Below are 14787 nucleotides of genomic sequence, written 5' to 3' on the forward strand. Positions count from 1 at the left end.
GCCTGATGTTCAGATTTTTAATTGGCTTTTCCTGGATGTTGGCCCATCCCAAATGAATTCATCATGTTCTTTCCTGGTAGATATGTGGAAGTATAAAATAAACCTTTTTTTCATGAAGAGCAAATGCAAAGAGAACCGTCTTGTGAAAGGCTAATTGAAAATTAATTTGTCCAGGAATTGAAATTTACTTCCTTCCTTGGAGGATGCTATCTGATCAGCAATAGGACTTTTTAAAAATAAGGAATATTATAAATGTTTTGGTTACACAAATTGCTTTTGTGTGGTTTGAGTCAAAGTTATAAATATACCATCACCTGTTAGGTGTGAGTTTACCCATCCCTCTTCCTCCCTCCCACCTGCCTGATCTCTGATGAGTGTTATTTCCATATAAGCACATACGTGTTGATCAATTAATTTCAATTTAATAGTTTGTACATGTGGTGTTTGTTTTTCCATTCCTGAGATACTTCACAAAGCTTTACTTTGTACTTAACAAATTTATATGACAGAAAACAATTAGCTGCTTAATTTTTCTCATGCAACTTACAGCAATGCAATTAGAACATATCTGTGCTGTTCTCCAGGATTACTCACTTTTCTATAAATAAAAATGAAACTGTTAATCTCTCATCCACTTCTCCTTTTACTAGCAGGGTGACAGGTCGATAGACATTTTGGTCTGGCAACTTTAGGATCATGATTGCAGTTTTAATTTTTTAGTCAGTTGACTTTATGACCTTAGAAAACAAACTTCTAATTCTAGGTCTGTTAACTGTGGACAGTCTCCCTTTTCTCCCCATTGTGTAAGGAGGAAGTGAGCTCCTTTGAGTTCTGTGACCCAATTATCTGATAAGCCATTCCCCCTCTCCAAAATCATTACTTCATCATGACTTTTATTTCTCAATGTTTGTAATATTTACATTTTATTGATAAGTATAAGTGAGTCATATAATTTGATTTAAAAAATGGAAGACCAACAGTGTTTGCAGTATTATGGTGTACAGATACTATTAGCTATAAAACCACCCGTGTGTTCGGATCCATTGAGAAGGAAATTACTTTCCCAATGGAGCACTCCTTCAAGTAATTTTTTCAGAAAGGGGACTCTAACACTTGTGTGCACAACCAGATGGGGACTCTAACCCCTGCACGCACCTGAATAAAAGTGAAAAGGATCTTTTTTATAAATGTGAGGTGACAACAAAAGCCAGAGGACACCACCTGAGCCGTTCCCAAGAGAGAAAGTGCCCCCCACAGCGCTGCAGGGTGTGGCCGGGAGGCACGAACATGCTCTCCTGTCCAGAAGGATCAGCAGGGCCCTAGGAGGGTCTGTACTCTCCAAGCCGCCCAGCCAATGGTCCCTTTGTGGACCATCCACCTGTCACCCAGTCAAAAAATCAAGGATCCATCCATCCACCTGTTACCCAGCCAATAAATCAAGAATGAGATGAGAAATCAACAATTCCACTTTTAATTACAGAAAAGCCAGCAGTTCTGCAGAATAGTGAGGATATCTCCTCGGAGAGCTGTTCTGCTCTCCTGTTTGTCTTTGTTACTTTTATACTCTCACAAATCTTAGCAATGTTACTGCTCATCACGATATACATTAAGCAGACTTTTCTTTATAGGTTACAGGGTACACGATATCTCCCTATCTTAAAGTGGTTATCTCTTCAGAACCTTCCTACTGTAGACTACATTTATAGTTAGTCACTAGTAAGTGTTTTAGTAAGTATACTTTGTGCACTGGGTCCTACACTGGCACCAGGGTCCTTAGAGTGGCCAATTTCCTAACTTTATCTGTAACAGAAAGTTTTGCTGGTGAATAAACAACTCCAGATCGTGGCCCACGGGCTGACCAGACCCGCCTGTCCAGCTGCACCCTGTATGTAATGGTTATTTAGGGTAATAGTGGCCACCATCACCTTCAGGTAGTTTTTGTCAGAAAGGGCCTATGAGAAGCATTCAGAAAATGACTCTTGGCTCGGCGCCTGTGGTTCAGTGGTTAGGGTGCAGGCCACACACACTGAGGCTGGCGGGTTCAAGCCTGGCCTATACCTAAACAACAATGACGACTGCAACCAAAAATAGCCAGGCGTTGTGGCAGGCGCCTGTAGTCCTAGCTACTCGAGAGGCTGAGGCAAGAGACTTGCTCAAATCCAAAAGAATTGGAGGTTGCTGTGAGCTCTGGCGCCCTGGCACTCTACTGAGAGGGTGACACAGTGACACTCTGTCTCAAAAAAAAAAAAGAAAATGACTTATGCAAATATAAAGTAAACATGTATCAAAGATATGATTCAGGGCGGTGCCTGTGGCTCAAGGAGTAGGGCGCCGGTCCCATATGCCAGAGGTGGCGGGTTCAAACCCAGCCCCGGCCAAAAACCACATACACACACACACACACAAAAGATATGATTCAACTTATAATTTAATGAGGAAAACAGTAAAATGTTAAACCTGGTCCCCAAAGAATTTAAACTAGCCATATAAATGCAATTTACAAGATAGCTGAGTTTGATACAGAACTGGCTACTATTCAGTGGGGCTTTAAACAGTGAGGATGTTATTTGAATCTATCAGACAAAAGTGTACAGGTTAATACCTGTCCTCACAGAGCTGTGAAATAGCCCAGATAAAAGGATGTCAAATCCAGCACTGTACCGAGGGAATACCCAGTTATCTTTTTTGCTTATTTCCAAGTTTTGGGTAAGTTGTCAGACATAAACTTTCTGCATACTTGCATACATAAACATGTCATTATTTTGCCTTTGTGCTTGGATGATAATTTGGCTACATTTCGGATTCTAGATTTAAAATGTATTTTTTTCTGAAGGCATTGAAGATGTTGTTCCATTGTCTTTTGGTATATAGTGTTGTTAATGAGGCCGATCTGATTGCGGCTGTTTTCCAATGTCTGACTTTTCTTTCTAGATTCTCTCTCATGCATTTAATTTTATTTTTTATTTTTTTTGAGACAGAGTCTTCAGCTGTTGCGCTGGGTAGAGTGCTATGATGTCATAACTCACAGCAACCTCAAACTCTTGGGCTTAAGCGATTCTCTTGCCTCAGCTTCTCAAGTAGCTGGGACTACAGGTGCCTGCCACAACACCTGGCTATTTTGTTGCAGTTGCCTCAGCCTTCTGAGTAGCTGGGACTACAGACACCTGCTACAATAACATGCTAATTTTTCTATTTTTAGTAGAGATGGGGTCTCTTATTTAGGCTGGTCCTGGACTTGTGAGCTCAAGTAATCCAACCACCTTGGCTTCTCAGAGTGCTACAATTACAGGCGTGAGCCACTGTGCCCTGACTACCACTTTTTTTTTTTTTAATAATATAGTAGTTTGCTACTGTTTTGAGGCCCCACATTTTCTTTCTTTCTTTTTTTTTTGTTTTGAGACAGAGTCTCACTATGTCAGCCTGGATAGAGTGCTGTGGCATCACAGTTCACAGCAACCTCAAACTCTTGGGTTTAAGTGATTCTCTTGCCTCAGCCTTCCAAGTAGTTGGGACTACAGGTGCCTGCCACAATACCCGGCTTTTTTTTGATGTAGTTGTCATTGTTGTTTAGTTGGCCCGGGCCGGGTTCGAACCTGCCAGCCTCAGTGCACGTGGCGCTGTAACCACTGTGCTACCACGCCGAGCCCTCACATTTTCTCAAGTTTCTTTAATGGTATTTCTCTAATTCTGAATTATCTATTTTCTCTAGGGAAATATTCTTTTTGTTTATTTTAGTCTTTTTGCTATTAATGTGCAGTTTATTTTCCCCCAAACATCTTGCATTTTCTTGTGGCTTGTTTATATCTTTGAAAGAAAGGTGAGGATGGTAGATGTCAGCAGATTATATAGATCTTTTCCCCAGATTCCTCTCTCTGACTTGGGGTGAGGGACTGACGCTCTTGTGTCAATAATCAGTCTTCACTTATGTTGCAGGCAGGAAGTAGGCATGTGGGTTGGGTTTCCTTTTTACACTGGCTTTTCTCTTTCTTTTCTTTTCTTTCTTTCTTCCTTTCTTTCCTTCTTTCCTTCCTTCCTTCTTTCTCCTTTCTTTTCTTCCTTTCTTTCTTTCCTCTTTCTTTCTCTCTCTCCTCCTCTCCTCTTCCTTCCTTCCTTTCATTCCTCCTTCCCTTCCCTCTCTCCCTTCTTTTCTTCCCTTCCTTTCTTCCATTCCTTCCTTTCCTTCCTTCCCTTCCTTCCCTTTTTCTTTTTTTTTGGTCAAGTCTCACTCTGTTGCCCAGGCTAGAGTATAGTGGTGTCACCCTAGCTCACAGCAACCTCAAATTCCTGGGCTCAAGCAATCCTCCTGCCTCAGCCTTCTGAGCATCTGGGACTATAGGTGCCCACCACAACACCTGATTAATTTTTCTACTTTCAGTAGAGACTAGTCTTGCTTTTGCTTAGGCTGGTCTTGAGCTCCCAAGCTTGAGGGATCCTCCTGCCTTGGCCTCCCAGAATGCCAGGATTACAGACTTGAGCCACCTGTCTGCCTGGTCATTAACTTTCTTTGAGATACTGATCTCAGCCTAGGGCAAACACTGAATGTGTCAGCTGTTTTAGCTTCCATGGAGTGAGAAGATGATGAAAGGGGCCAAGTGATCCAGATTTTCAATTAAATACCCTTATTAGCTCCTAGCCCTGTGAGCTTCAGGCTTAGGAAGCTCTCCAAGACTCTGCAGGAAGAATACATCTTCCTGAGGCAACAGCCTCACCCTGTGAGTGTGTCCTAGGCTGCGGCCTCCTCTACTCTGATTCGTCCATCAACTGAAGGCTTTCCATTTTTCAGAAATCCATCAAAGACTATGCTTTTTGCCATGCAGTTTCAGCTTGATCTCATTTTAAATTTCTTAGCTGCCATTTTGATGGAAGTTGAAAAAGGAAGCTTGGTAGATGCAAGTCTCACTCTGTTGCCCAGGCTGGAATATAGTGGTGTCAGCCTAGCTCTCAGCCCACCACTTGGATGTAGAACTTTCATAACTTTTAAAACAGAATGCATTGCTACCAACAAGTTTATCTTGTCCCTGGATGTATTTTGAATGCATGAGAATCACTTTGCTGTGCTGTAACACGATTTTCCTCTGAAGACTTCAAGCAGGTAGGAGAATTTGTTTTCAAACTCTTGTTATGGTTATTTAATTCTTAAAGTTTTCTTTTTTTTGCCTTCATTTTTACCTTATTGCCACTCTCCTGAGGCTGCCCTGTAAGACATTCTCCTCTTGTCATTGCCTCTTACAGTAGAGTATCCACAAAGTAAGAGTAAACTTTGAGGGTGTATCGAGAGACACTCTTCGAACAGCAGGTATGAGATTTAGGACATGAATTTTGGAACATCCATTGTGACCAACCTGTGGTTGTTGACCCTTGGGTTTTTTTTTGGCTGTTGTGACTTGGGTTTATCTTCAGATAATTGGGAGATGTGAGACAAAGTGAACTCTGAACAGGACTTATAGATTTATTATCTTCAATAGAGCACTATTTAAATTCCTAGTGTCAATACTAGTCATGTGGTTGGTATAGTATGTTTTACTATTTTTTTTCTGTCTTAGCCATCACTGTCAATGAATCATAATTTAATTTACCTGGAGTTTATTTTCACATGAAGACCATTTATAATCAAGACACAATGTTATACTTAAGTTCTTATTAGTCATCAATTTATTTATAAGAATAGATTTATTAGCAAATGTGTTGGGTTTTTCCTGTCTTTAGTTGTTAACACATATAATGGTAAGCCCAAAAGAAACCCACAAATTTCAACAAAAATTCAGCACAATCATTTCATAGGAAGAAAATTTATTTCACGTTGTGAATGCAAATTTTAGTAACAATTCTGCTGAAGTCACATTTGTAGGACTGTTTCCAAAACATTAGTTCAGCTATTAATGTAGAACACATTTGACAAGATATATTTCAAAATGTTATAGGAGAGAAACACATGGCAAATGGTAACACATTTGTTCAATTTCATTAGTCACAAGTGGATTTCTAGGTAAGTCGGGATTTTAGGTGTTTGTAATATTTCTATTAAGATACCCAAGTCTCAGTGATCATCAAGAATGGGAGCAGATGTGGGGAGAGTCCTGGTGAGTCCGGTGGGAGTCGTCTCTAGGGACCCATTAACCCCCCCCCCCCAACAGACTTAAAACAACAGAGGGCTTTGTTTCATGGTGTGTAGCCAATGTCATCTCTGCTTGGCAGCTCTTTTCTAGCAGGAAATTAAGGGGCTGTTGTGACAGGTAACCTGGAGAGTACATTTGTAGATAAACGTTCTATTTCAAGGAAGGATGTACTGTTGCAGAATACGTGTTTTATGGCCAGAGATCAATAGGGGCGAAAGGAGCTGGCAGCTTCAGAAGAGAAAAGTTTCCTGATAGGTTTAGTATCATATGGTGGGTGGGAAATGGCTACCTAAAGAAATCAATCCCTGAAGAAAGTGAAATGTTTTGAAGTGGCTCTTAAAGTAGTAACTTTTTTAAGTGTTCCACATTTTTTATTTCAATAGACTTAGGCAGTACAAGTGATTTTTTTTGTTACATGGATGAATTGTATCGTGCTGAAGTTGAGGATGAACTAGTAACTTTACATAACCAAAACTTGTACAACTGTCATGTATTGTATAGATACTGATTTGGTTTTGGCCTGTTTTAGCTGCGTAGACATAGTAATTAGATGAGTGATTCAGATCCAACACAATATGGTCACTCAATAGGATTTTTTGATTCCGACATTAGAGCCAAAAAATGAAACAAAGGAAAAATTTCTTGGGTCTAAGATCCAAAGAGGAGACGGCAGCACTACAGAGGAGGAAACCAGATTCCACTTAGTATTCTTCTCTTTCTCATAGAGGTATGTTTTGAGGCAAAGGATATATCTACAGTTTTAAAATTGGAGGAGACCATTGATCCTCCTTTATTTCTATAGCTTTTTCAGGCTCAGTGATTTCCAAAGTTCCAAAGTTAACTGATGTTCACCCTGTTGTATTAATCAATAGGTGATTAAATGTTCTCTCCCCATAATTCCCACTTGTTGCTTAGAAATACTATTGTACAATTAGAAATACTATTTAGAGTTCACATCTTTATGCCAAGGAGAGCAACGTTTAGTTTTCTAGGCCACATAAGGGGAAATTTTTCCGGGCAACACATAAAAGCTAGGTCACATTGGGTAGATTCGTGTGAAGAGATGATTAATAGTTTCAGAGTCTGAAAAATGCTACTCAGAACTAAACCTTTCTCCTCCTTCATGTCCCATAATAGTCTCCTTGGGTGACCTCTAGCTGTGTTCAGCTTTCTCGTTTTAAGGACCTCAAACTCTCTTTGGTTGCATTAGGGGACATCAAGTTGAACTGAGTCAACAGGGCTGAGGGGCTGATTTTATGTTGTGGTCACCAGCCAAATTAATAGCATTTGCTGTTTGCTAAATCTTTAGTAGGAAGCGCTCTATAAGAGTGAGAAGCTCCATGTTGACACAGTTCAGTTGATATTTGCTGAGGATCTTATACAATGTCACTTCTGAACTTAGCATCCAGCAAGTCTTCCAGAGAGTACAGTAGAACCCCCACAGCTGACCACCTCCCTATAATGACCTAATTTTCATAGACTGAACGTGTACCACGTATCCGTGTCAGTACAGCAGGCCTACTTCCTTATGTTGACCACCTCCACGTATTGGCCAGTTTGTTACAGTCTCCTGGGTGATCAACTTACAGAGGTCCTACTACATTACGGTATCACCTGGGATTCAGATATGCTGGTAGCTTCTCTTCCTCCTTGGAGGCAATGATTAAGTTAATGCTAGTCACTCTCTAGAGATAAATTCTTGCCCCATGAAACATTACCTGCATGAGGGTTAGGGCAGCTGTGTGTTAGGTGTATCATGGAATCAGAACATGTGTTCAAGAAACTATCCATAAGTCCTCCTACCATTGTGAGGAGTATAGGGTCAACTTATAAAACTGTTTGCTTATACTCCTCTGAGATTTGGCCCCGCTTATTTGAGGTTATATGGGACTTTTCAAGTAGTTCATAGACATCTTGCATGTTGGGGAGACTCTGCCTCATGTCCTGGGTGACCTTTTGAACCTGAATACCTGTGCTGTTCTTTAGAGAAACTCTCTGGCCCCGGTATGCCTGAGCCTGGCGTTTACAGATACCAAACTTGCTGAGTAGGATGAATACATCCCTCTGGAAGGCCTTGGTGAAAATGGCATAGAGGAATGGGTTGGCACAGGAGTTAAGTGGGTAGAAGAGAACCAGCAAGATTTTGGAGTTGGTAACGGTGATGAGAGGCTTGTTCATAAGTGCTGACAGAGTGAAGAACGAGATTGGGGCCATGCACATGAAGTCAGTGAAGATGAGCACGGCCATCCTTTTGGCAATTTTGGTATCTTTCTCTCCTGGGTTGTACTGGGGGTTTCGGACCGTGAAGTAGATCTTTACATAACAGGAGCAGACGATGACAAAGGCCACTATGTTGAGCAACAGAACAAAGACAATGTATGCCAGGGCAAGAGGGGTCTCGGTGTCCATGGGCAGGCAGATGCTGACCTTGGCATAGCTACTTATTCCTACCAAAGGGAGCAGAGCGAGGAGGAAACAGCTGACCCAGCCTCCACTCATCACAGCATATGCGTGCCAGAGGCGGATCTTCCGGTCCAGGCGCATGGCGAAGGTGATGGCGTACCAGCGCTCCAGGGTGATGACTGTCAGTGTGTACACGGACAACTCGCTGGCAAAGACTGTGAAGAAGCCAGCTGTGTTGCACCCAGGGCCTGTCTGCCAGTCAATAGCATGGTTGTAGTACTCAGAGTGCGTGTACAGGTCTACAGAGGCGATGAGGATCAGGTATATGCCCATGCAGAAATCTGCAAAGGCCAGGTTGCACATGAGGAAGCGTGGGACAGTCAGTTTGTAGTGGCTGGTGAGGAGGATAACCATGACAAAGACATTGCCCAGCAGAGCCAGCAGACTCACAAACCACACCACAATTCTCAGGAACTTATAGCCCATTATGTCTTCGCAGGGGTTGAACTCGTCTGACTTGGGGGTACACACCATGTCTTCACTGTCCCCACAAACGATGTAGTCATAATGGCTGTCAAAGGCCTGTAGGGTCTCTTCCTGGGGGTTTTTGAGCTCCTGGCCAAAACCAATGATCTCATCCTCTTGCTCTTCAAAGAAGACATAATAATGAGAGTTTTCACTGGCATCCTGGAACTTGGACCTTTCCTTGTACCCAACACTGCTGTCGCCCAGATTCTCCTCATACTCCTGGTAGAAGGGGCCATTCAACACATTCACAGATTTTCTCTGACGCAAGCTTCGGATACTGCTCTCATTACATATTAAGGATTCAAGGATTCTACAAGGCAATAGAAATGAGTCACCACTTGCTTCAAACCCGTGAATGGTCCCCACAACATTATGAAAAATATATCACCTACACAGGATATACATAATTCCACATGATTCTACAGATCTGGTCAGGCCCGCCTCTCCTACATCATTTCCTACTGCCTCCCTCCCCTACCGTGGTCTTGAGACATTGGTCTTATTTCTCTTCTGCAACCTTTTAAAGAACAGCAGTGACTAAAAATGTGTGAATGCTGGAGACAGTCACTTGGTTAGAACCTGGCTCTGATATTTACTCACATTTTTCCTTGGGCAGATCTATGAAACTTGGTTAATTCATTTGTAAAGTGGAATAATGGCAATATATATTTCATATAGGGTTGTTGAAGGTTAGATGAGTTTATCTTTTTAAGGCTCTCAGAACTACACATGGAGCTTTGTAAGAGCCATGCACAAGTGTGTGTTGGTTAATGGTGCTGTTATTATTCCTCTTCAGAGCTCTAGAACTCCATGTTCCCTCTGCCTGAAAAATTCATGGCTGTCTCTACTCATTACTGAGTTTTAAACTCAAATGCCTCTTCTTAGAGGAACCTCCCTGATCTCCTTAAGTTTTCTCACTCTTGAGTTTATTTCATTCATAGTACTATCTGATATTTTCTTTTCTTTCTTTTTTTTTTCTTTGAGACAGAGTCTCACTATGTCACCCTCAGTGGAATGCTGTGCATCATAGCTCACAACGACCTTAAACTCTTGGGCTCAAGCAATTCTCTTGCTTCAGCCTCCCAAGTAGCTGGAACAACCCAGGCACCCACCACAATGTTCCGCTATTTTTTTTTTTTTTAGAGATGAGGTTCTCTCTTGCTCAGGTTGCCCTCGAACCAGTGAGCTCAGGCAATCCACCACCTCAGCCTCCTGAGTGCTAGAATTATAGGTGTGAGTCATTGTGCCTGGCCTGATATTTTCTTATTTGTCTGTTTTCTGACTTCTTCCATTAGTCTGTAAACAAAATGTAAGAGGAAATTCTTATCTGTTCTCACTGTTATGGATTGGATAGTGCCAGGTACATGGTAGGTACTCAAAAAATATTTGTTGAACAAATGGACACTACCATGCAGCTGGTATGCTCATGGAAATAAGACTTATTTTTTTCCTAGCTCACTAGACTCACAAGAAAAGGGATTCTTTATCTTGCTTTAGCTGCTGAGCAGATTTTGATTCATCCATTGGGTTCTGATCAAAGACATCAACTGCCATGTTAGTTATATTAACTCATGCTAGTTTTGAGCCTGGGGCTTCATGCAGCATCTATTACTCACATATCTCTTGACCTAATTAAATATCATGGCCCTAATGAAAAAAAATTTTTCTAGTGTGGTAATTAATATGCAAGGGATGTGTGAGTTATATACGCTTCATAAAGCCCTGGGCTCTAAACTGGCATAAGTTAAATACAACTCACATGGCAGTTAATGTGTTAAAACACCCCCGTGGACTGGCTTTTCTAACCTGTTTGGAGGCGAAGGAGAAATCTAGACCCTACCCCTGAGGTCCCACTCAGCCTTGGTTCTTCCCTTCTCAGTGCCACATGGTGACAGTACAGAGTCTCCTGTCACCATCCCCCAGCCCACTCTGGTTTTCTGCAGTTACTACACCCACATTGACCTTCTCTGCTCAGTTGTTTAACTTTCCTGTTTGCTTGTGTCCCCACAACTAGATACCAATTCTTTGGGACTGCAGATAAGAGTGCAAAAGTCAGTAGATCCTTATATAGGATCTGAGTGGGATCAAATAAGAGCTAAATTGAGGTGAAGTTAGGAGATCTTACAAGACATGAAGGGTGAAATAGTGCACGATAAAAGTGCAGTGCAGGTGAATGCCAGATTCAGAGAACACATGGAGAGAAAAGGTCATCCCTCCGTTGTAGGCTTACAAACAACCTGATGTTCAAATGATACACATCATAGTTAACATTGAGAACCTTATAACATTCCAGGCAATTCCATTTCAGGTGCTTTCTTTTTTTTTTTTTTTTTTTTTGTGGTTTTTGGCCGGGGCTGGGTTTGAACACGCCACCTCCGGCATATGGGACTGGCGCCCTACTCCTTAAGCCACAGGCGCCACCCTCAGGTGCTTTCTATTCAGCTTCTTATTTAATCTTCTCAGAACCCCTATGGATGACAATATTATGATCTCCATTCTTGAAGGCTCAAAGCAGTTAAGGAACAAGGCTGAGATAACCCAGCTAGAACCTGGCAGAGCTGGGGTATAAACCCCCAAAGCTCATAAGCATGTAACCAGTGAGCCATGACATTCATAAGGCCCAAACTGATCAGGTAATCCAGTTGGTTGTGTGATTTGTAAATTCACCCTCATGGCTGTGGCTTCTAATACATGTTGCAATCTTTGGTATGGGTTACATCTGAAGGCCAGAAATCTTGTATGGGTAACCTCTACAGGATTCTACATGATCTGGTTGCACCTGTCTCTCCTCTCTCCTACCTCATCTCCTGTGACTTCCCCATCCTACTAACCACAGCATTGGCATAATTTCTCAGCCACAACAACTTTGAGTCCACAGACTCACTGTGCCACATGGATTTCCTGCTTCTTATGAATGTTTGCAATTCTTCACCCCCTGGTTTTCAAACATGAAGCATCTTCCCTCAAAGAAGAAATGAATTCATCTCCACCAACATCTTTTGTCACTTATTCCAGGCCCTAGCCACTTACCCTCTGATTTTCTTCTGATTCTTAAAAGCACAGCAGTGGCTTGGATAAGAAAGGTCAGCTCGTGTGAGGTGAAGGAAACTCAAGGAAAGTGGAAGTTTCTTAAGAGTCCAGGTGTTCTTTGCTATCAGTTCCTTCAGGTGCTCCAGGCCTTTGGATGGCAGGGCAGTGACACTGGTGTAAGACACATCCCTGGGAGGCAGAGAACAGGGCAATGCAGTGAACTCAGAGGGGCTTCTAGTCTTGCCCCCAAAGTCAAACAGGCCCTAGATTAATGGGGGAGATTATGCTCCTTTTGGCTACTGAGTGTGTAATCTCAGTTCTTTAAATAGAGCCAGTGGTCTAAGGAGAGAGACTATGCTTCTGAGTCTGTTATTAATACAAAGAACTGTTTTTCTTGCTTGGAATTCTAGTATCCATCAGCACAAATACTGTTTCCACAGACATTTTATTCTCTCCATCACAATACAAGCACAAACTCTTGGAATCAGAGATGTCAGTTTTTTAAAATATGTTTTTGTTTGTTGGTTTTTTGTTGTTTTTGAGACAGAGCCTCGCTCTGTTGTCCTAGGTTAGAGTGCCATGGCATAAGCCTTGCTCACAGAAATCTCAAACTCCAGGTTCAGATAATCCTCTTGCCTCAGCCTCCTGAGTAGCTACAGGTGTTCACCACAGTGCCTGGCTAATTTTTGCTATTTTTTTCAAGTAGAGACAGTCTTGCTTTTGCTCAGACTTATCTTGAACTCTTTGGCTCAAAGGATCCTCCTGCCTTGGCCTCCTAAAGTGTTAGGATTATAGGCAAGAGCCACTGAGCCTGGCCGATGATATTAATTTTACTCTGGAACATGCCACCAATATATATAACTATTACAGAGTCTTAAGAAGCAAGAGAAATAAAATTGAATAGGCTCAAAGGGGCCCAACTTGCTATCAGCCTCTTCATGCACTAGTCAGGAGTCCTCAAACTTTTTAAACAGGGGGCCAGTTCACTGTCCCTCAGACCGCTGGAGGGCCGGACTATAGTTAAAAAAAAAAAAAAAATTATGAACAAATTCCTATGCACACTGCACCTATCTTATTTTGAAGTAAAAAAACGGGAACAAATACAATCACACCACCTCATGTGGCCCGTGGGCCGCAGTTTGAGGACCCCTGCGTGACTAGGCTTTTGGGACTGCTCAGTGATAGGAATCAACACCAGTGCCATGAAAATCTTCTGATGATATAGATCTTGCGAGTCATAGCCGGTTACATTGTGCATTCCCAGCTGAGAACAGACCTCCCACTCCAGTTTCTTAGACTACAAATGTATTCCTGGAAAGAAAACTCAAGTATTTACATTAACCATCTGAAATGAAATTCAAATTGCTTCCAAAAACAATGGAGGGGTGGTGATATGAGGCTAGGAACAGTGTAGATACTAGCATTAGTTGCTAAAGTAGAACTAATTCACAGCTTTTAGTGTGACATGCTGTTTTTTTCTCAGTCCAAGGGAGTTCAGCTTCCAAGTCTTGTTCTACCATTTTTATTTGCATCATTAATAGGTTGAAGAAGGCCATGAATATTTAACCTAACATCCCTTTTATTTTATGTCGTATCAATTAAAATGTTCCTTAGAGAAGGCAATTGCATTTTAAAATATTTAATATTCCTAGTAGTGTCTGATTAGCAAGTGAATTCCAATACTTACCACTTTTCCCCACCTCACTGTAATTGGAGTTAGTTGGGATTTACATTCTCAAGTTTCAAGGCAGCCAGAACTTGTTACTAGTTTTTCACAGATAATGAAGCTCACATATTAATTCCATTCTCACTATAGAATAAAAATGCATTTGCTTTTTTATTTAACTTAAAAATTCTATAATTCAGCATTTCCCAAACTTGCCTGGTGGTAAGAATTACCCTTGGCCCTTGTTACAGGGTGATCCCCAGGTGATTTTTAACATTAGGCAGGTACATTGGGGAAACTGGCATGAGTAAATGAACCACTCTAGTTAGAGAGTGGAGGGATTTTCAAGGCAGCCTTCAGCACACTGTGGAGTAAATGAAGCTGTTTTTTCCCCCCCACCCCCAAGGCTACAAATGCTTTATTTCCTTTTGAAGGACACAGTTTAAAAGGTGGTTGGTAAACATAGATGTTCTCCAAGAATATTTCCGAATGTTTTATTATATGCATCTGCTCCCAACGCAGATATAGTTGACAAATAGTCGCGGTGATTGAACTCACAAGCTCTACATGAACTCCAGTGTCCCCCAGTCTCCATGAACTCCAGGGTCCCCCAGTCCTCATAGTTTCTCCAGGTTATTCCTCCTTTTTTTTATTTTTATTTTTTTGTGGTTTTTGGCCGGGGCTGGGTTTGAACCCGCCACCTCCGGCATATGGGACCGACGCCCTACTCCTTGAGCCATAGGCGCCACCCTCCTCCTCTTTTTTTTTTTATTAATATTAAATCATTATTCCTCCTCTTAAGCCACATTTGAGCTGAAATGGATGTCCCTATTCTAGGGACGGAGGGATGTTTGATTCTGGGCACCGCACATTTATCCCACAGATCACAATACACGTGATGTTGCTGCCAGTACCACCTTTCTAGCATTACCAGGTGTAAGCGCAGTAACTAGAGCAGTTATCACTAAATGGGACTGAATTGCCTCCACAGAAATGAACAAATGGTTCAAGAACTAAAATTTTCGGAAACCCATTTACCTTCCT

General features: G+C 41.8%; 1 protein-coding gene across 1 annotated transcript in view; it reads right to left on the minus strand.

Moving 5' to 3' along the window:
• Window positions 1–5835: 5835 nt before the first annotated feature.
• Window positions 5836–14787, minus strand: part of TSHR (thyroid stimulating hormone receptor) — a 204199-nt gene continuing 195247 nt past the window's right edge. The window contains exons 9-10 of the mRNA XM_053603560.1: window positions 12078–12266; window positions 5836–9357 (exon numbers count right to left, since the gene is read on the minus strand). Of these exons, the coding sequence (XP_053459535.1) occupies window positions 7944–9357; window positions 12078–12266 (1603 nt within the window). The 3' untranslated portion in view covers window positions 5836–7943. The remainder of the gene's footprint in view (window positions 9358–12077; window positions 12267–14787) is intronic.

This window comes from Nycticebus coucang, chromosome 9, assembly GCF_027406575.1.
Source record: "Nycticebus coucang isolate mNycCou1 chromosome 9, mNycCou1.pri, whole genome shotgun sequence".
NCBI lineage: Eukaryota > Metazoa > Chordata > Mammalia > Primates > Lorisidae > Nycticebus > Nycticebus coucang.